The 16,745-nt window shown below is 45.1% G+C and overlaps 1 protein-coding gene across 1 annotated transcript; it reads left to right on the top strand.

Annotated features, from left to right (window-relative positions):
• The first annotated feature begins 2,055 nt into the window (after positions 1 to 2,055).
• On the top strand, positions 2,056 to 3,003 carry LOC121598706. The gene has a single exon (XM_041925931.1). The coding sequence runs from the start codon at positions 2,056 to 2,058 to the stop codon at positions 3,001 to 3,003; it is 948 nt and encodes a 315-aa protein (XP_041781865.1).
• The last annotated feature ends 13,742 nt before the right edge of the window (positions 3,004 to 16,745 follow it).

The following is a 16,745-nucleotide window of genomic DNA, read 5'->3' as shown; positions in this document are numbered from 1 at the left end:
CGGAAGACCTAAGGCAGAAATCCGAAACGTCCAGTTCGTTCGGCGGATGACTTCAGAAGGCCGTTTTTATTACCACAATTGGGGCCCTTTCCGTTTTAAGTTCGTAGACTGAAATTTCAGCCTGTCAGCTGTTTGCATTGTATAGCAGTTTTCGAGCTGCTATCTAAGTGGGTATAATATACAGGTGGGCTTATCCCAAGGTGTATGATTTTAGAAGGCTGATTTTTATCGCTTCTGTTTCTGAATGAAGATTTTCAGAGTGTTTTGTGTATTCGTTTGAGTCAGTAAAAAGCCAGTTTGAGCAAAAGTTTTCACCCATCCTTTCATAAAGTGAATTTGGTTATAAAAAACAGGGTATAAGACCATCCGGTCTACATACATTTTGTTTTTAGATTCCATCACCAGATCTCTTTAATGCACCTTGGGATAAATGTAAACACCACCTTGTTTTGCCGTTTTTCGAGCAGGTACTCGAATCTAATTCTAGCTTTGAGCCCGCTGCGCAAAACGATCGAAAACTTCTCAACCTCTCGCTCAATGTAGCTACAGAGCAGGAATTAATAATGATAAAGCGAGGTGAAAAGATGTGGAAGAGGGGAAGGAGGGGAAAAAGAGAACGTTGGTGTGAACTGTTTTTCGGCCACTATCATTTTTGCGCCATCACGGTCGTGTACCGGAGCTTTTTTTGACAGAAAGAGAAAACCCCTTACAGCGCGCTCTCTCGAACGACCGTAAACGCTTCAATCGATCAAGAGCTTCGATCGGTTCTTCGGACGTTTCTGCTCGCTTTCTCGATCGGTTTCGGCGGAAAGCGAGCTAGAAAGCGAGCTCAAAAACTGCTCGATTTTGTTGTGCGGGAGGCTAGAATAATCTAGACTGAAAATTGCAGGCTAGTGTACTGTGCGGTTTTGTATGGAGTGTTAACAAGATTTCAGCCTCCAACTGTCAAACTCCATACAAAAAAACAGAATAAAATGGTGAAGGACCCCATTATTATAATTCATATGAGCTTGTGGCGACCACGTTATAGCCTCACCACAGTCCGGAGCTGACGTCAACCGTCAATTCAAAATATCGGGCACTCTAATTCGAACACCCTAATTCAAGCACCCTATTTCGAGCAACCTTATTCGAGCACCCTAATTCGAGCAATAGTTACCAACTTAGCCAGACTAAACTATTTCCCGTTAAAAAAGATTATAAAAAGCCGTCGTTCCCACCACGCGCTCTCTTCTCTTTTCGTTCTCATCCGCTAGTGGACGTGCTCCCGTAACTGCGTAACGCTTGATCTAAAAATTGTATTTTGTGACATCTTGGGAATCCAAATAAAAAAGTGGTCTACCCACGAGGTAGCCAAAACTGGTGACCCCGACGTGATTCCCGAGATTCCCGATCGACAGATTCATCATCGGCCCGCTTTCGCCTTTTCCCCGCTACGCGTTTCCCGTTCGCCCCGATCCGACAACGCCGCGAGTAAAATGGTACGTGTAGTGTGTGTATCAAGCGTCGCAGAGTGTCGTACCTTTTTTTTTTTCTCTCGCAAGAACAAAAACCGTGTTCGATCGAGTTTCCGCGTGTGCATAATATGTCGCGAGTGCCCTTCACGCCCGCGTGTACATAAGTGTCGCGAGTGCCCTACACGCCCGCGTGTGCATAATCGTCGCGAGTGCCCTACACGCCCATGTGTGCGTAATCGTCGCGTGTGTTCGTCACGTCCGCGTGTGCGTAAGTGTCGCGAGTGTCCCGTCCCGAGTGCATTGTTCTCCATACGCACCGACGTGTTTCCCTTGCATCGTGCACCCGCATCGCTACAGAGGATCGAGCCGCGGGTTACATCGCCGTCCCCAAAGAGAAGGAAGAGCAACAATTCCAGCGTTCCAGCCCGGACAAAAGAAAGCGCTCCTTGTAAAGCCGTTGACTGCCGCCATTTTGCACGTTCGACGCCATTGACAGCCGCCATTTTTGTCTCACTGAAGTAAGCCCAACTCCCGACTACCACATCACTTCTTTTGTTCTCGATACTCGTGAAACCACGTGCTCGCAAGCGATTAAAAGATGATGCAACATAGTCCAGAACGTCAACCCGCTCCCCAAGCGGCAACGTACGATGCACCCCCGGTGAACATGGAGAGAACTGGCACGCTCCACGCAACTAATGCCATGACAGGAGCAGAAACGACAAGTGATCCTCGAGTGGAAGCAGCACAAGCCGTTCGACTGAGTGTACCCGAAATGGACCTGCACAATTTGCCTGCATACTTTTGTGCACTGGAGCATTGGTTCGCCGCGACCGGAATCACCACCAAAATGGACCATAAGCGCTACCACGTATTGATGGCCCAAATTCCTCTTCGAGTGTATAACGAGATCCAGCCGATAATCGAGAATGTACCTGCGACGGAACGGTACGATTACATCAAGCGGAACATCCTTCAGCATTTCGGGGAATCCCAGCGTAACCGCCTTCATCGTCTCCTATACGGCATGGACTTAGGGGACCGCAAGCCCTCCCAGCTGCTAGCTGAAATGCACCGAGCCTCCAGCGACACGTTGGCCAGTACGCTCCTCACCGACCTTTGGATCAACAAGCTTCCGCCACATGTGCAATCGGCCGTCGTTGCTGCACCCGGAAGTGTAACTGAGAAAGCTGCCGTCGCCGATACTATGGTGGAATGCCTGTCCGCATCCAACAACACCTGTGTGCACCATGCCGTAGCCGGGGTGCGCACCACATCCAACGATTTCGAGCAACGTATTTCGCGCCAGGTGGACGAACTCACACAGCAACTTAACGACTTCATCACAGAGTGTCGTAACCGTGACCAACGCCAAAGTCGGCCGCGCTCACGTCCACCAGTGGCATCTCGTGTCGGTACAGAACCATCTGAAGGAGAGTGCTACTACCATCGACGTTACGGGACAGCCGCCCGGACCTGCCGCCCGCCCTGTTCGTTTCCAGCCCCTGTCAGCCAGCGCGTCGGCCAGCCGTCGTCTTCAGCCTGAGGATACGCTGGAGATATCGGATCGCAAGTGGCTACCATCTCACCTGTGAGCAGTCGGTTGATGGTGATCGACCGACGAACCAACCAGCGTTATTTGATCGATACTGGTGCCGATGTCTCCGTGTTACCGAAGCCAGCCAACTACAACCCCCCGACGCCGTCCACCATGCGACTGTTTGCAGCCAACGGTACTCCGATCATGGTATTTGGTTAGTCCCTCCGTATACTTGATTTTAGTTTACGCCGCCCCTTTGTGTGGAATTTTATTACCGCGGACGTAAGCTCTGCTATCATTGGAGCGGACTTTCTTCGCCATTACCATCTTCTAGTAGACCTTCGACAGCGCTGTTTGGTGGATGCCCAAACCAACCTACGTGTGCCAGGACTTCCGGATACCACTCGACAAACCGCCGTCAAGGTGTGCGACGCAAATTCACCGATGGCCGACCTGCTGAACGAGTTTCCTACACTCATCACAAACTCACCGGGTGTGCGGATGCAATCCGAGGTGGTACATCGTATCGAAACAACGGGTCCTCCAACTTTCGCCCGTTCGCGTCGTCTTCCACCCGACAAGTACCAAGCAGCCAAAGAAGAATTCGACTCCCTCGTGCAGCTAGGAATTTGCAGACCGTCCAGTAGCAGTTGGGCCAGCCCGCTGCATATGGTAAAAAAGGCTGATGGTTCCTGGCGTCCGTGCGGTGATTATCGGTCCCTCAACGCGCATACCACCCCTGACCGGTATCCATTGCCTTATCTACAAGACTTCACCATGCAACTGGGAGGAAAAACCCTTTTCTCAAAGGTGGATCTACAGAAAGCCTACCACCAGATCTCCATCCATCCAGAGGACATCCCGAAGACAGCGATCTTCACTCCTTTCGGCCTATTTGAGTACGTGACGATGCCCTTCGGATTACGCAATGCGGCGCAGACGTTCCAACGGCTAATCCACGATGTGCTACGCGGCTTGAACTTTGTGTTTCCCTATATCGACGACATCATAGTGGCCTCGAAGACACCAGAAGAACATCGCGAACACCTGCGACTGCTATTTGCTCGCCTCACGCAGCACGGTTTGACCATCAACCTTGCGAAGTGCGAGTTTACCCAGCCTGAGATCTCCTTCCTGGGACACCGTGTTACGTCTGAAGGCATCCTACCACTGGAAGAGAAAGTAGACACCATACGTCAGTTCCCGAAGCCAAACACTGTCATGGAGCTTAAGCGATTTTTGGCGATGATCAACTTCTACAGGCGCTTCATCCCCCACGCGCTGCGAGCACAAGGACCGCTCCTGGAGATGATTCCCGGCAACAAACGGCGAGATAAGTCATCGCTGACCTGGACCCCAGCTACCGACACGGCCTTTGAGGACTGCAAACGTCAACTTGCACAGGCTACCATGCTGGTACACCCTGTACCATCCGCCGAACTATCACTGTGGTGTGATGCTTCCGATTTCGCTGCCGGCGCCGCCTTACACCAGGTCATCGACGGGCAGATGCAGCCGCTCGGATTCTTCTCTCGAAAGTTCGACAACGCACAGCGCCGATATTCCACGTACGATCGCGAACTAGCAGCTGTTTACTTGGCCGTCCGGTATTTTCGCCATCAGTTGGAAGGACGATCTTTCCATATTTACACGGATCATAAACCTCTGGTTTATGCTTTCCGCCAGTCGCTGGATAAGGCCTCTCCTAGACAAGCACGGCACCTTGACTTTATTGGCCAGTTCACCACCGACATCCGGCATATTGAAGGCCAGGAAAACGTCACTGCCGACTTGCTGTCCCGAATCGAGCCCATCCAGTCATCAACATCCATCGACTACGAGAAATTGGCCGAAGACCAGACCCGAGATCCCGAGCTCGCCGACATACTCAGTGGGAAAACAAGGACGGATCTGGTCCTTCAAGGAGTTCCAATACCTGGCAGCAGCATGGCTTTGTACTGCGATTGCCCCGCCGGCATCATTCGTCCGTATGTCACGAAACCGTTTCGTCAACAACTACTACGCGCGGTTCATCAGATGAGTCATCCCGGAGCGAAAACTACCACAAAGCTGATGACGGAGAGATTCGTCTGGCTGAATATCCGCCGAGATACGCGAGATTTCGTCCGCCACTGCTTAGCGTGTCAGGCTACGAAGGTGCAACGCCATACCCGCAGCCCTCTAGGACGCTACCCGGTACCGGATGCTAGGTTCGCACACATCAACCTGGACCTGGTTGGACCGTTCCCGATCAGCAATGGACATCGTTACTGCCTCACCATCATCGATCGCTTCACACGCTGGCCAGAAGCTATTCCCATCCCTGACATAACATCAACGACTGTAGCCGCAGCCCTACTCAGTGGATGGATAGCTCGCTTTGGCGTTCCATCGTTCATCACCACGGATCAAGGCAGGCAGTTCGAGTCGACGCTTTTCGCAGAGCTGAACCAGTTACTGGGCATCAAACATCTACGCACAACGGCTTATCATCCGCAGGCCAACGGCTTGATAGAACGATGGCACCGTACGCTGAAGGCAGCTATTTGTACCAAAAACACCGCTCATTGGACCGACCACCTTCCCATCATACTCCTTGGATTGCGCACAGCGTACAAAGACGACATCAAAGCTTCGCCAGCAGAGCTGGTTTATGGAAGCACGCTAAAGATCCCAGCGGAGTTTTTTAATAGCAGCCCGATGACCAGCCTGCCAGACACCACCGAGTTCACCAAGTCGCTTAAGTATGCCATGAACACCATTCGCCCAACACAAACGGCCTGGCATGACAAAGCAACACCCTTCGTCCATTCGGATCTTCGGACATGCAGCCACGTCTTCGTCCGGAATGACACCGTCCGCCCAGCCCTTACCCCGCCGTACCAAGGGCCTTACAAGGTGCTTAGGCGTAGTGACAAGTCATTCGAAGTCCTGATCAACGAGAGGGCAACTAACATCTCTATTGACCGCCTGAAACCGTGCTACTCACTCCAGCAACCCGAGCCAGTGACACAGCTTACGCCACCATCTGCAGCAGAGTATACGCCACCACCACCAGCGCTACCACCACCAGCTTCACCACCATCAGCGCCACCACCACCAGCTTCACCACCACCGACAGAGCCGTCACCTCCGAACGACTTCTCGACCGGAGTTACGCGTTCACAGCGACGTGTCATCATCCCCGTTCGTTACCGGTAACTCCAGTCTAGCAGGGAAGCACTGTGGCGACCACGTTATAGCCTCACCACAGTCCGGAGCTGACGTCAACCGTCAATTCAAAATATCGGGCACTCTAATTCGAACACCCTAATTCAAGCACCCTATTTCGAGCAACCTTATTCGAGCACCCTAATTCGAGCAATAGTTACCAACTTAGCCAGACTAAACTATTTCCCGTTAAAAAAGATTATAAAAAGCCGTCGTTCCCACCACGCGCTCTCTTCTCTTTTCGTTCTCATCCGTTAGTGGACGTGCTCCCGTAACTGCGTAACGCTTGATCTAAAAATTGTATTTTGTGACATCTTGGGAATCCAAATAAAAAAGTGGTCTACCCACGAGGTAGCCAAAAGCTTATGCCTATAACTTCCAGGTGCTTGCAAATAGAAGGTGCTTGCACATACAAGGTGCAAATAAATGTTTCTTGCATATTGCAAGGTGCTTACAGACATAAAGGTTTTTCTTATCTACCAGATATCTACAACAACGATATTGTCTTGTCTGTACGGTTTGGTGCGAAGTCGTCGTCGCCGATGGCGGGTTCGACCAATGCTTTATAAAAGCAACGAGGCCGGGAATCGTTTGTTAGCTGATATTGCCGAAGAAGCTGCCGATGAAACAATTATCCAGTTCTTGAGGATGATGGAGGAGGACTTTGAGTATATGTTGCAGAAAATAACTACAAAAATGTATAAACATGATACTTACATGAAAAAGGCAGTCACAGTAAGAGAACGTTTGATTATCGGCTTAATATTAGTTGCGACTGGAGAAAATTTTAAAAGTTTGCAGTTTCTATTTCGTGTAAGTTATGGACCTATGTTCAGAATGTCTTCTCCTTTGACACAGAAGAGCACAGTTTTTTAATTACATATTTTTAACTATCTCCTTCCACCATCCGAAAAATAGTGCCAGTGAAGTAGTTAATACTTTGATTCCTGATGCAAAGACCAATGTTCAGAAGATCTTCTTCTTTGACACTACAACCGTTGTCGGTCGAGGCCTTGATCTATCATTAGTGGGGGTTGGTTTGCAGTGACTTATTGATTTCCCCCCATAGCAGTATAGTCAGTCCCACGTATGGAGGCACGGTTCATTCGGGGCTTGAACCCGTGAGGGACATGTTGTTAGAATGTCTTTAAACTAAAATGAAAAAAACTTACCCTAATTTGGTTCTGAATTCAACAGGGCCAGCTAGATAGTTTTTTCAGATGACGCTGCTTTTTATATTAGTTTTTAACATAAATGTCCGTATCGAAATGCAGTACGTTTGCGTAACATAACCGTTGACCACGCTGTTTAGTTATGTTACAACCAGCTGTAGGCATAACTGTAAGCGGTCTAACCAAGTTGAGTCTTATCCATCGATGCCCCTCCCTCCTTATTCACTGGGAACAAGATCCCTCATTCTAGAGACACAGCTTCTGATATTCATTTTTATCATCGATTTCAAATCGTTCTCATTTTGCATTTTTCCAAATCCTCTTTTCTTCTAAGTAGCATTCTTTCGGCTACCAAATCTAAAAACGCAGACACGGGTTCTCGCTCTTGCATAAATTTTATAAATGAACTCTCAAGATATTCTAGACAGCTCAACATTTTTCCATCAACTCTAGCTTGTCTAGAGAGCCATAGAGCATTTTTTTGACGATGCGTTCGACGATGCCCAATAGGGTTGTTCTTCTTATTCTTCGTTCATCGAAGTTTCCAGTTCCGAATGGACCCGTACTCCCTGGTCCGTTGTAGTTTCAGGTATGGAAATTGTAGTGTTCGGTCCTGACTGGACCACTACTGCTTGACCTGTTGACGTTATCGGAACTGGCTGACCGCGCGAATCGTTTCCCGTCGACGTGTCATGTTGCGCCTGAACTTGTGTTCCAATTCCCGGCGACAGTGGTGTTACAAGTTGGAACCGAGGTATCTGCCCCGAGAACGTGTTTGGTGCAGCCTGGCTAGTTGACATGACCGGTATCGGCTGAAATCGCAACGCTTGTCCCGATGTCGCGGTTGACACAATTGGACGTGCTTGGTAGTCCAGGGGATCCCTTGTTCGTGGGTTTGCTTGGTATATGCTAACCAAGCGATCCCTTGTTCTTCGACGTGCTTGGTACTGCTCCATCAAGATTCGTCACGCTAGACGACGGGGATAGCCGTGGTATTTTGGAAGGGTTGCTTGTTGCTTCCAAATTTTGCCGGTGAACAGATGAGTGAATGTGATATTTATATATATTTTTTTATTACATTTTCTTTTTGTCGTAAAGTCATATGCGATCTATACAAGCTTTCGATACTTATGTACAATATCACGCAGTGGAATAGTCAGTCCTTGCTACGAGGGGACTGATCGTATGCGGCTTGAATCCACAACGGGCGTGTGGTATAGTCGTGTGAGCTGAAGATTGCACTACGGAACTGCCATTTTGATTGCATAACACTATGAAATAGTTGAACAACAACAAGCAGATATGGGACATTTGAAGAACCATCATTTCCGGCAAATGTTGCTTCATCTACAAATAACTAGGATGGACTAGTGTACAATGTTTGTAAATCGAATTAAAAATAATAAAAAAACAGACGAATAAAATTGAGTATTTTCAACTGAAATATATTATACTTTCTCTATTAGCGTGTAATAACGTCATCATGAAACATGTGATAGGTGTAGCGACCATAGCCGCAACAAGTTCTCCATACAAGCGGCTGCGTGTAGATGGAGCTGAAGGCGGCATACATGATTCGGGCGGCTGACACTCAGCGAGAACAATTTATGAGAAGAGAGCGAGAAGCGATCGAGACGAGCGAAGCGATGGCGCAAAAAGCCCATTCTGGTGTCGGTGATCGCGGGATACGGTGTTAAAGTAGCGGGATTATAACAATAAAATAAATTAGTTGTATCACAAATAAATAAAAAGTTAGTTTTATTTAGTAGTTGGAAATAGTTTAGTTGTTTCATAGACATGACACATTAACATTAAGTAGTGAACATTTTAAGTAGTGAAATTTCAATTAATCGGGTTTTTTTTTGTATACAAAGGTAGTTCAGACCCATTTCCCTATAACTTGGTGCAATATTTACAGTTATCACAGGGATCCAGTGGCGCGTTAAACGGTGGGCGGACTGGGCCCAGGCGATCCAGGGGCCCCGTCGATGTGGATGTTCGACTTCGTCTCAATGCTTTAAAGAGCCCGAAACAAAATATCAATACACTGGCTCGTAGCCTGTAAAATTAGCAGGAAAAACTGACTAACACCAAGCAATCAACGGTGTTCCAGTGGGTAGACGTTTCATTTGAGAAACGATTCCATCGATATCGATATGTGCGCTCTTCAATTTGTCTTGGATGAAACGTGCCTGTGCTTGTCTGGGGGGTCTTATACTTGTTTTGCAGATGTGTCCCAAAAACTGACCGCCTTTTTTCACGCGAAAAATGGTATTCACATCCCAAGCCTGGGATCGTGGAACGTACCTGATTTTACAGCAAAAACTTAAATTTTCACTCAGGGCCCTACTCAACTTTTGTGGTCAACTGACAAGTGGGCTAAGTCGGGATCAAAAACCGTTACAGCGATACTGAAGCCAAAACTCAAAGGTGGTTTATGGGGCCCCGTCAATATGGTGTCTCGGTGTGGATGGTCGGTGCACGAGCTCACCGAAAAATCGAGGAGACTCTTGCTGCTTAAATCCAATGCACAGAACACAGAACAGAACGCTGCGTTTAACCACCAGAGAAAATCCGTTACAATAGCCACAGGCACATATCATACACAGACAAAAATTTAAAGGCCCCTACACAAAATTTCAATACACCGGCTTGTAGCCGGAGAAATTAGCAGGAAAAATTGACACCAAGCACGCGTCGCTTTCAAAAGCCTAGGAAGGTCGTCTGGTCAACGGTGCTTCAGTGGGTTGAGGTTTCATTCGAGTAACGATTAAATGGATGTCATTGTGTGCGCTCTTGGCTGGGATGATTCGTCCTGTTCTTATATACGGGGCCCCTGCTACCGCTTTGCGATTGTTTGCCGAAAGCAGACAGATGTTTAACACGAAAAATGGTATTCACATTCCTGGCCTAGGATAGTGGAGTGAGTGTGTTTTTTAATGCAAAAACTAAAATTTTCATTCTTGGCCCTAATGTCTGCGTACAAACGGCGTCCACGGGCCTGCCCACGCCCGAATGCAGAGCCGATTGCATACGATTCTATCTTCATGATTAACATGAGAGGGACAGGGCTTATACCCCGAACGTAACCGAAAGGTATGCATGCTTCACTCATCAGGATTTAAAGGCAAGGATAAGGCAAAAGAAACACAGAAAAGACTCCTCACGGCTACACATTTACTCTAGATGCGTTGTCTATGCGTCTCGCTCGGTATCACAGCAGCATACGGCAGGTAAGCAGTACAACTTCAGCTACCTGATACGCATACATGTTTATCGAACACAAGTATGCGGTTCGACTCGGTAAACTTCGGGAGGACGACGGAACAAAAGGGCGCAGACTTTTTCATGATTTTGTATGACTTCGGCTGTTCTGGACCACGCGTGTAGGCGCTGGCAATCGACCACATCAAGTTTGTGGATCGAAGAGAAGGGGAAAAGGGTTTAAGATAGAAGGAAAGAGGGGGGGGGGGGGTGTGTTGGTATGGAAAGGTGTAAGGGACCTATGGGCCATAATTTATAAATGGGTGTTTTTATCGACTATTCCAATTTTTCGAATACAACACGACCAAAAACCGTTACAGCTGCATCTACGTACAGAACGAAGAACAAACTCCATTGCCTCGGCCATTTGGGGGCCCGTTGATGATCCCGTCGATTGAGGGGTCCCGTCCATTTGGTGTCGTCAACCCAATATACCCAATAAATATGGTCAAATTTGAGGATAAATTTGAAAAGAAACGAATATTTCCCAAAAAAATGTTTTTAAATTTTACGAGAACAATGGTTACACACTATTGCTTTTTAAGAGTAGAACGATTTTTAGGAGCTTTTTTTAAGAAATGCGCTATCAATTTGTCTGATCCCGCATTACTTGTCCGTAAAGCCTCATAATAGTATTAAACGATTGTACGTTTGTCTCGATATTTTTTCATCCGTTAAGGTTTTTGTACAATCTTCAGAACATTCTGAAAACAATTTGTAACATAGAAGGAAGGGTACGTTAAGAAGCGATATTGCGATTTTACTTTATTGTTTAGAACTTTCAATGAGTTTTGCACGCTATGCTGCTGACTCTAAACCGAAGAATTTTAGTTATTGTAATTTTATAAAATGAATTTGAAACTTGCTTGAATGATACAATTTATTTATTTTTATTTATTTATTTACATAACTGCTGTCTGAAATTAATTCTTAACAACAAACCTATTAACTAAACTTATTAAATATTTGCTCGGAGGATGGATCGGAAGGATGGTAAGGAGAGGTGATGGTCAAACAGGTGTGCGCAGGAATTAAACAATCTCACAGCACGTAATAAAGGATCATTTAAACCAACTGAAGTGCGTCGATTTGGAATAAATAAAGGAGCACGAGGGCGTAAGAAACGAGTTGGAACATAGAAATGCAGGGATGAAAGAATGATTTGTGAATCCACAGCATTAGATATGAGCGAAGCAACAAACATTATTTGGGAAATGTGACGGCGTTTTGCTAATGAGTCCAGACCCAACAGATGGCATCTTTGCTCATAGTCCGGTAGGGTGTCTGACGTGTAGCCGGGCATTTTGCTCACCATATACCGAGTAAATGATCTCTGCACTCTTTCTATGCGGTCAATCGATGTAAATGAGCTGGGGCACCAAACAACAACACAGTATTCCAAAATCGGTCTTACTAACGAACAATATAACGCTTTTAAACACAGAGGGTCGGTTATGCGGATTGAAAAACGTTTTATCATACCGATTGTTTACGAGCCTTTTTAACGGTAACATCAATGTGATCGAGGAATGATAACCTGCTATCGAAAGTTACACCAAGATCTTTTATCGAGAGTACACGATTTATTGCTATACCCTCGAAGTTATAAGCAAACGTAACGGGACAACGTGAACGACTGAAGGACATGACATGACATTTTTCGGGGCATAGAACTAGCTGGTTCGATGAGCACCATGATGCAAATCGGTTGAGGGTGTTTTGGAGCGATGCGCAGTCATCAGCAGACGATATAGATTTAAAAATCTTTAAGTCATCTGCATAACAAAGAAAACAATCGTGTGGAATGGCAGAGATAACATCATTTATAAATAAAACGAACAATAAAGGACTCAACACGCTACCTTGAGGCACTCCCGATTTGGATGAAAAGGATTTGGAAAAGCAGGAGTTTAGTTTAACACGAAAAGAGCGATTGCTGAGAAACGAATCAAGCCAACGAATGTGTGAGTCAATGAAACCCATTTTGGATAGTTTCGCAAGAAGGATAGGGTGAGGAATACGGTCAAAGGCTGCTTTAAAGTCAGTATAAACGATATCAACCTGAGAACCGCTGTCTAAACTAGAAGTGATAACGGAAGTCAAGGAAATAAGGTTTGTCAAGGTAGAACGTTTAGGAAAGAAACCGTGTTGCTGAGGTATAATGCAGTTTCTTGCAATAAAGAGGATATGTGAGTGAACTATAGATTCAAATATTTTGGAGCTTGCACAGAGGATGCTGATTCCACGATAATTGGTAGCATTTTCACGATTACCTTTCTTAGGGATAGGAGTAATATGAGCTAATTTCCATGTGTCCGGAAATGAACATGAGTTAATGGATATACGGTACAGTTTTAATAGGAGAGAACCAAGTACATTATTGCATTTCTTGTATACTGCTGCTGGAATGCCATCTGGACCGGGATTATATGACTGTTTAAGATTTTTTATTGCTTGTAAAACTGTGCTAAGGTGTAAGTTTAGATTACTGTCGTTGATTATATCGGTGGGCGTGTTATGAGTGCTATTGGAGATTGATCCTTTGATTTTGCTTGATTCGGCATACACACTTGAAAAATGTTCAGCTAGAAGGTTGCAGCAGCCGTCAGTACCGGATGCAGAGAGATTGCCAAGAGTTAGATGAGAAGGGATATCATTAGATTTACGACGTTTATCAGCATATCCCCAAAAGGCTTTAGGGTGTGTTTTAAATTGTGCTTGCACTCGGTGGACGTAAGATCTAAAGCAGGCCCTGTTATATATGCGATATGCATTAGAGGCGTATTTGAATATGCGCTTATGATGAGGATCTCGCATGTCTTGATAATTACGTAGTGTGCGATTGCGATCTCTTTTGAGGGAGCGGAGAGTAGAGTCAGACCAGGGAGGGGAGTTGTTAGGTTTATAGGTGGGACAGCAGGAGGGGAAAGCCGAGACAATATTAGCATTAAAAGTAGTAACCGCATCGTTAATTGAAATATCTGTATCTAAGAACGACCAGTTAATATTAGAAAGCAAAGCTGATAGTTTAGAGTAATCCATTTTTTTGAAGTTATATCTACGTGTATTTGACGATACTGAGCGCGGAGCCTTTTGAATATTTTCAGAGAGAGAGAATTCTAAAGCTGGATGATAATCATCTGCTCTAAGTAAAGGTGCTACAGCCGATAGCACCTGAGAGTTTATATCAACTGCGCTCTCATTAACAAAAATTAGATCTAATTGACGGCCCAGACTATTTTTGATTCCTGAGATTTGGCGGAGACTACACTCTGTTATTATGTCGCAAAATACATTATGTTGAGCGTTGCTTGATGAGTGTGCATTACTTGAAACATAATAGTTTTCAATGGGCGTCCAAACAACAGAAGGCATATTGAAATCACCTAACAAAAACATTGAATCATTTCTTTTTAGGCGCTGTTGAACCGCATCAATACTATCGCTAAGGCTATTTATCAATAAGTTATTTGCAATCATACCTGGCGGGATATAAATGCCGCCTATAAATAGAGATACTCTCTGCATCCTTATCTTTACCCAGACCATCTCGATGTTGGCTGGAGATGAAATCAATTCGGTGATCAGATCCGTTGCACACGCAATTAGTACACCACCACCACGAGCGTGTACGCTGTTATTAGGAGAGCGGTCGCAGCGATAAATGTTGTATTTGTTACCCGAGAAGAGCGAAGACGGTATTTGTTCGTTTAGCCACGTTTCGGTAAAAACAATGACGTCATAGATGTGATCGCTGAGTACGAGAAGTAACTCATCCAGTTTCGTACGAACGCCACGCACATTTTGATAGTAGATCGTGAGAGTGTTGCGTTTCGATGAGCGATTATTGCGATTGACATATCCTGTTGGAATTCTCTCAGTTGTTGTAGTTATTGATGTCGAGGAATCGTATGTGTGGGTTATAAATTGGATGTGTGAGCAGTGGCCAGCGGTGATGCTATTAGTGTATGATTGTTGGTAGTGGTTGTGACAGGTTTCACGCGTAAAACCGATGTTGTTATTTGTTGTTTGCGGTTATCAATAAATTCCCTGTAGGTTATATTGCATGGCCAAGTGGACGGAGAGAGTGCTTTGTCCCTTAATGCTGACGACATCCCAACTTTGAAAGATACAAATGTTAGTGTGCCAGTATCACGATCTTTCGGTGTCAGCTTGATGATGATGACGTCATCGGTCCCTAGTTGTTCCTTAACGAATGTCTCTACCTCGGATTCGGATACCGAAGGAGCGATACGAGTAAGGTACAACCAAAATCTTGGTGGTGCTGGGGGTACCGTCAAAATAGGGTGAGACGATGTTGGCGGTGCTGCTGTACCCGAAAGAAGTGCAGGGATCACATCCGATGAAGGCGGTGAACGATCGATGAGTCTACGCTTCGATGTGTTGGACAGGTCTTGTTGATGTGTTGTGTGTGCGGTGAGTGATGGTCTGCGCAGTGACGTTGTCGGTGCAAGTGGAGTGGTATGGGTTTGGGCTATTGCTCGCGGAACCATATCAACAAGTGCAGTGGCTAACGCTTTTTTTGTTTCGTCCAAAGCCGAAGCCACGCGCCGCTCAAATTCCTCTATTAATTGCTCTTTGAGAGATGAAAGAGCGGATGCCAGCTCTTGTAGCATCAAGGATCGACCAGTACGTCGCGACTCTAGGCAATCCAAACAAAACCACATGCACTGTGTGTCTGTTTTAGTGAGTTCCTTGTACACGGCACTTGTAACACTAATACAGGAGGTGTGGAACCGGCGTTTACAAACACCATCACACGTGTATGTCGGGTTATCTGGGGTCACAAGGCGCGAACAAGTTACGCAAATATCGGTCATTGTGAGATGCGTTGACACCCGAAAATTTACTGAACTATAACAAGTGTAACAATTCACTGAAGCAGGAGATACTTGGAAAACTGTTATGTTTATGTGGCGACTGTCGGAAGTGATCAAACAGAACAGTGTAGATCATTCACGACGATAATACTGTGGACGAAATTGGAAGGACGTTTGCACTCGATGACGTTTGCAGTGCGACTTGAATTATTTAAGAAAAACAACAGTATAACCAAACAATGTATAATGTGTATTAGGGCGTAGCTGCGCGTCTGATTTTGTTTTCCAATGCATGTGATTGAGTGTCCGGTATAATATTTTTTTTACAAAGATATTTTTTTTACAAAAATTTCTGCAGATAATAACAATATGTTAGTCATAGTTGTTATTCGCTTGTTTCAAAGATTATAGAAATCGTTCGTCCGGGGTCCTTATCTCGGTAAGACTAGAACGTTTTTATGTATTTTCCTACAGTCGGAGTGTTTATTCAACACACGGTTTAACATATGGTGTTGAAATAATGGATTTAAAAAAAATCATATCGCATTGATAATTTTATGAATGACAGAAATTGTATTATATATATATATATATATATATATATATATATATATATATATATATATATATACATATATATATATATATATATATATATATATATATATATATATATATATATATATATATATATATATATATATATATATATATATATATATATATATATATATATATATATATATATATATATATATATAGTGTCATAACTTCATTCCTCAATTTTTATCTTCCATTGTTCTTTATACCGTGCCAGTTTTTTTTTGTACGTGACTCGTTTAACATTTGGTACATGTACCAATGGTACAATATTCATTGTAACAGTGAATTTATGTAATCAGTCAGTTAGTCAAGTCTTACGGATCAGGGAACGCTTATCCTTTGGGGATTTCACGAGTTGACTTTCTAACTGTACCACGCCAGTACGATTAAAATTACGAATAACTAAAAAAAAATTGATGTGTTTTACTAAAACGAATTGCACGTCACATCACTAGCCCAATACCGCATCGATATGCACCCAATGCTGGAATACGCTTCGGTAGTATGGTGACCTTAAGCTGCTCGCCCCCTGGCCCCGCTCGGAGTCGATACAGCGCAAATTCCCGCGGTTTGCTATGCGCTTCTGGAGTGTTCAAGTGGATTGTGACGGTCGCTGTGCACTGAACTCGAGACGCTGAAGCATCGCAATTGCAAGGCC

The sequence above is a fragment of the Anopheles merus genome, chromosome 3L (assembly GCF_017562075.2).
Source record: "Anopheles merus strain MAF chromosome 3L, AmerM5.1, whole genome shotgun sequence".
Lineage (NCBI taxonomy): Eukaryota > Metazoa > Arthropoda > Insecta > Diptera > Culicidae > Anopheles > Anopheles merus.
This window is presented reverse-complemented; position numbering and strand designations above follow the sequence as displayed.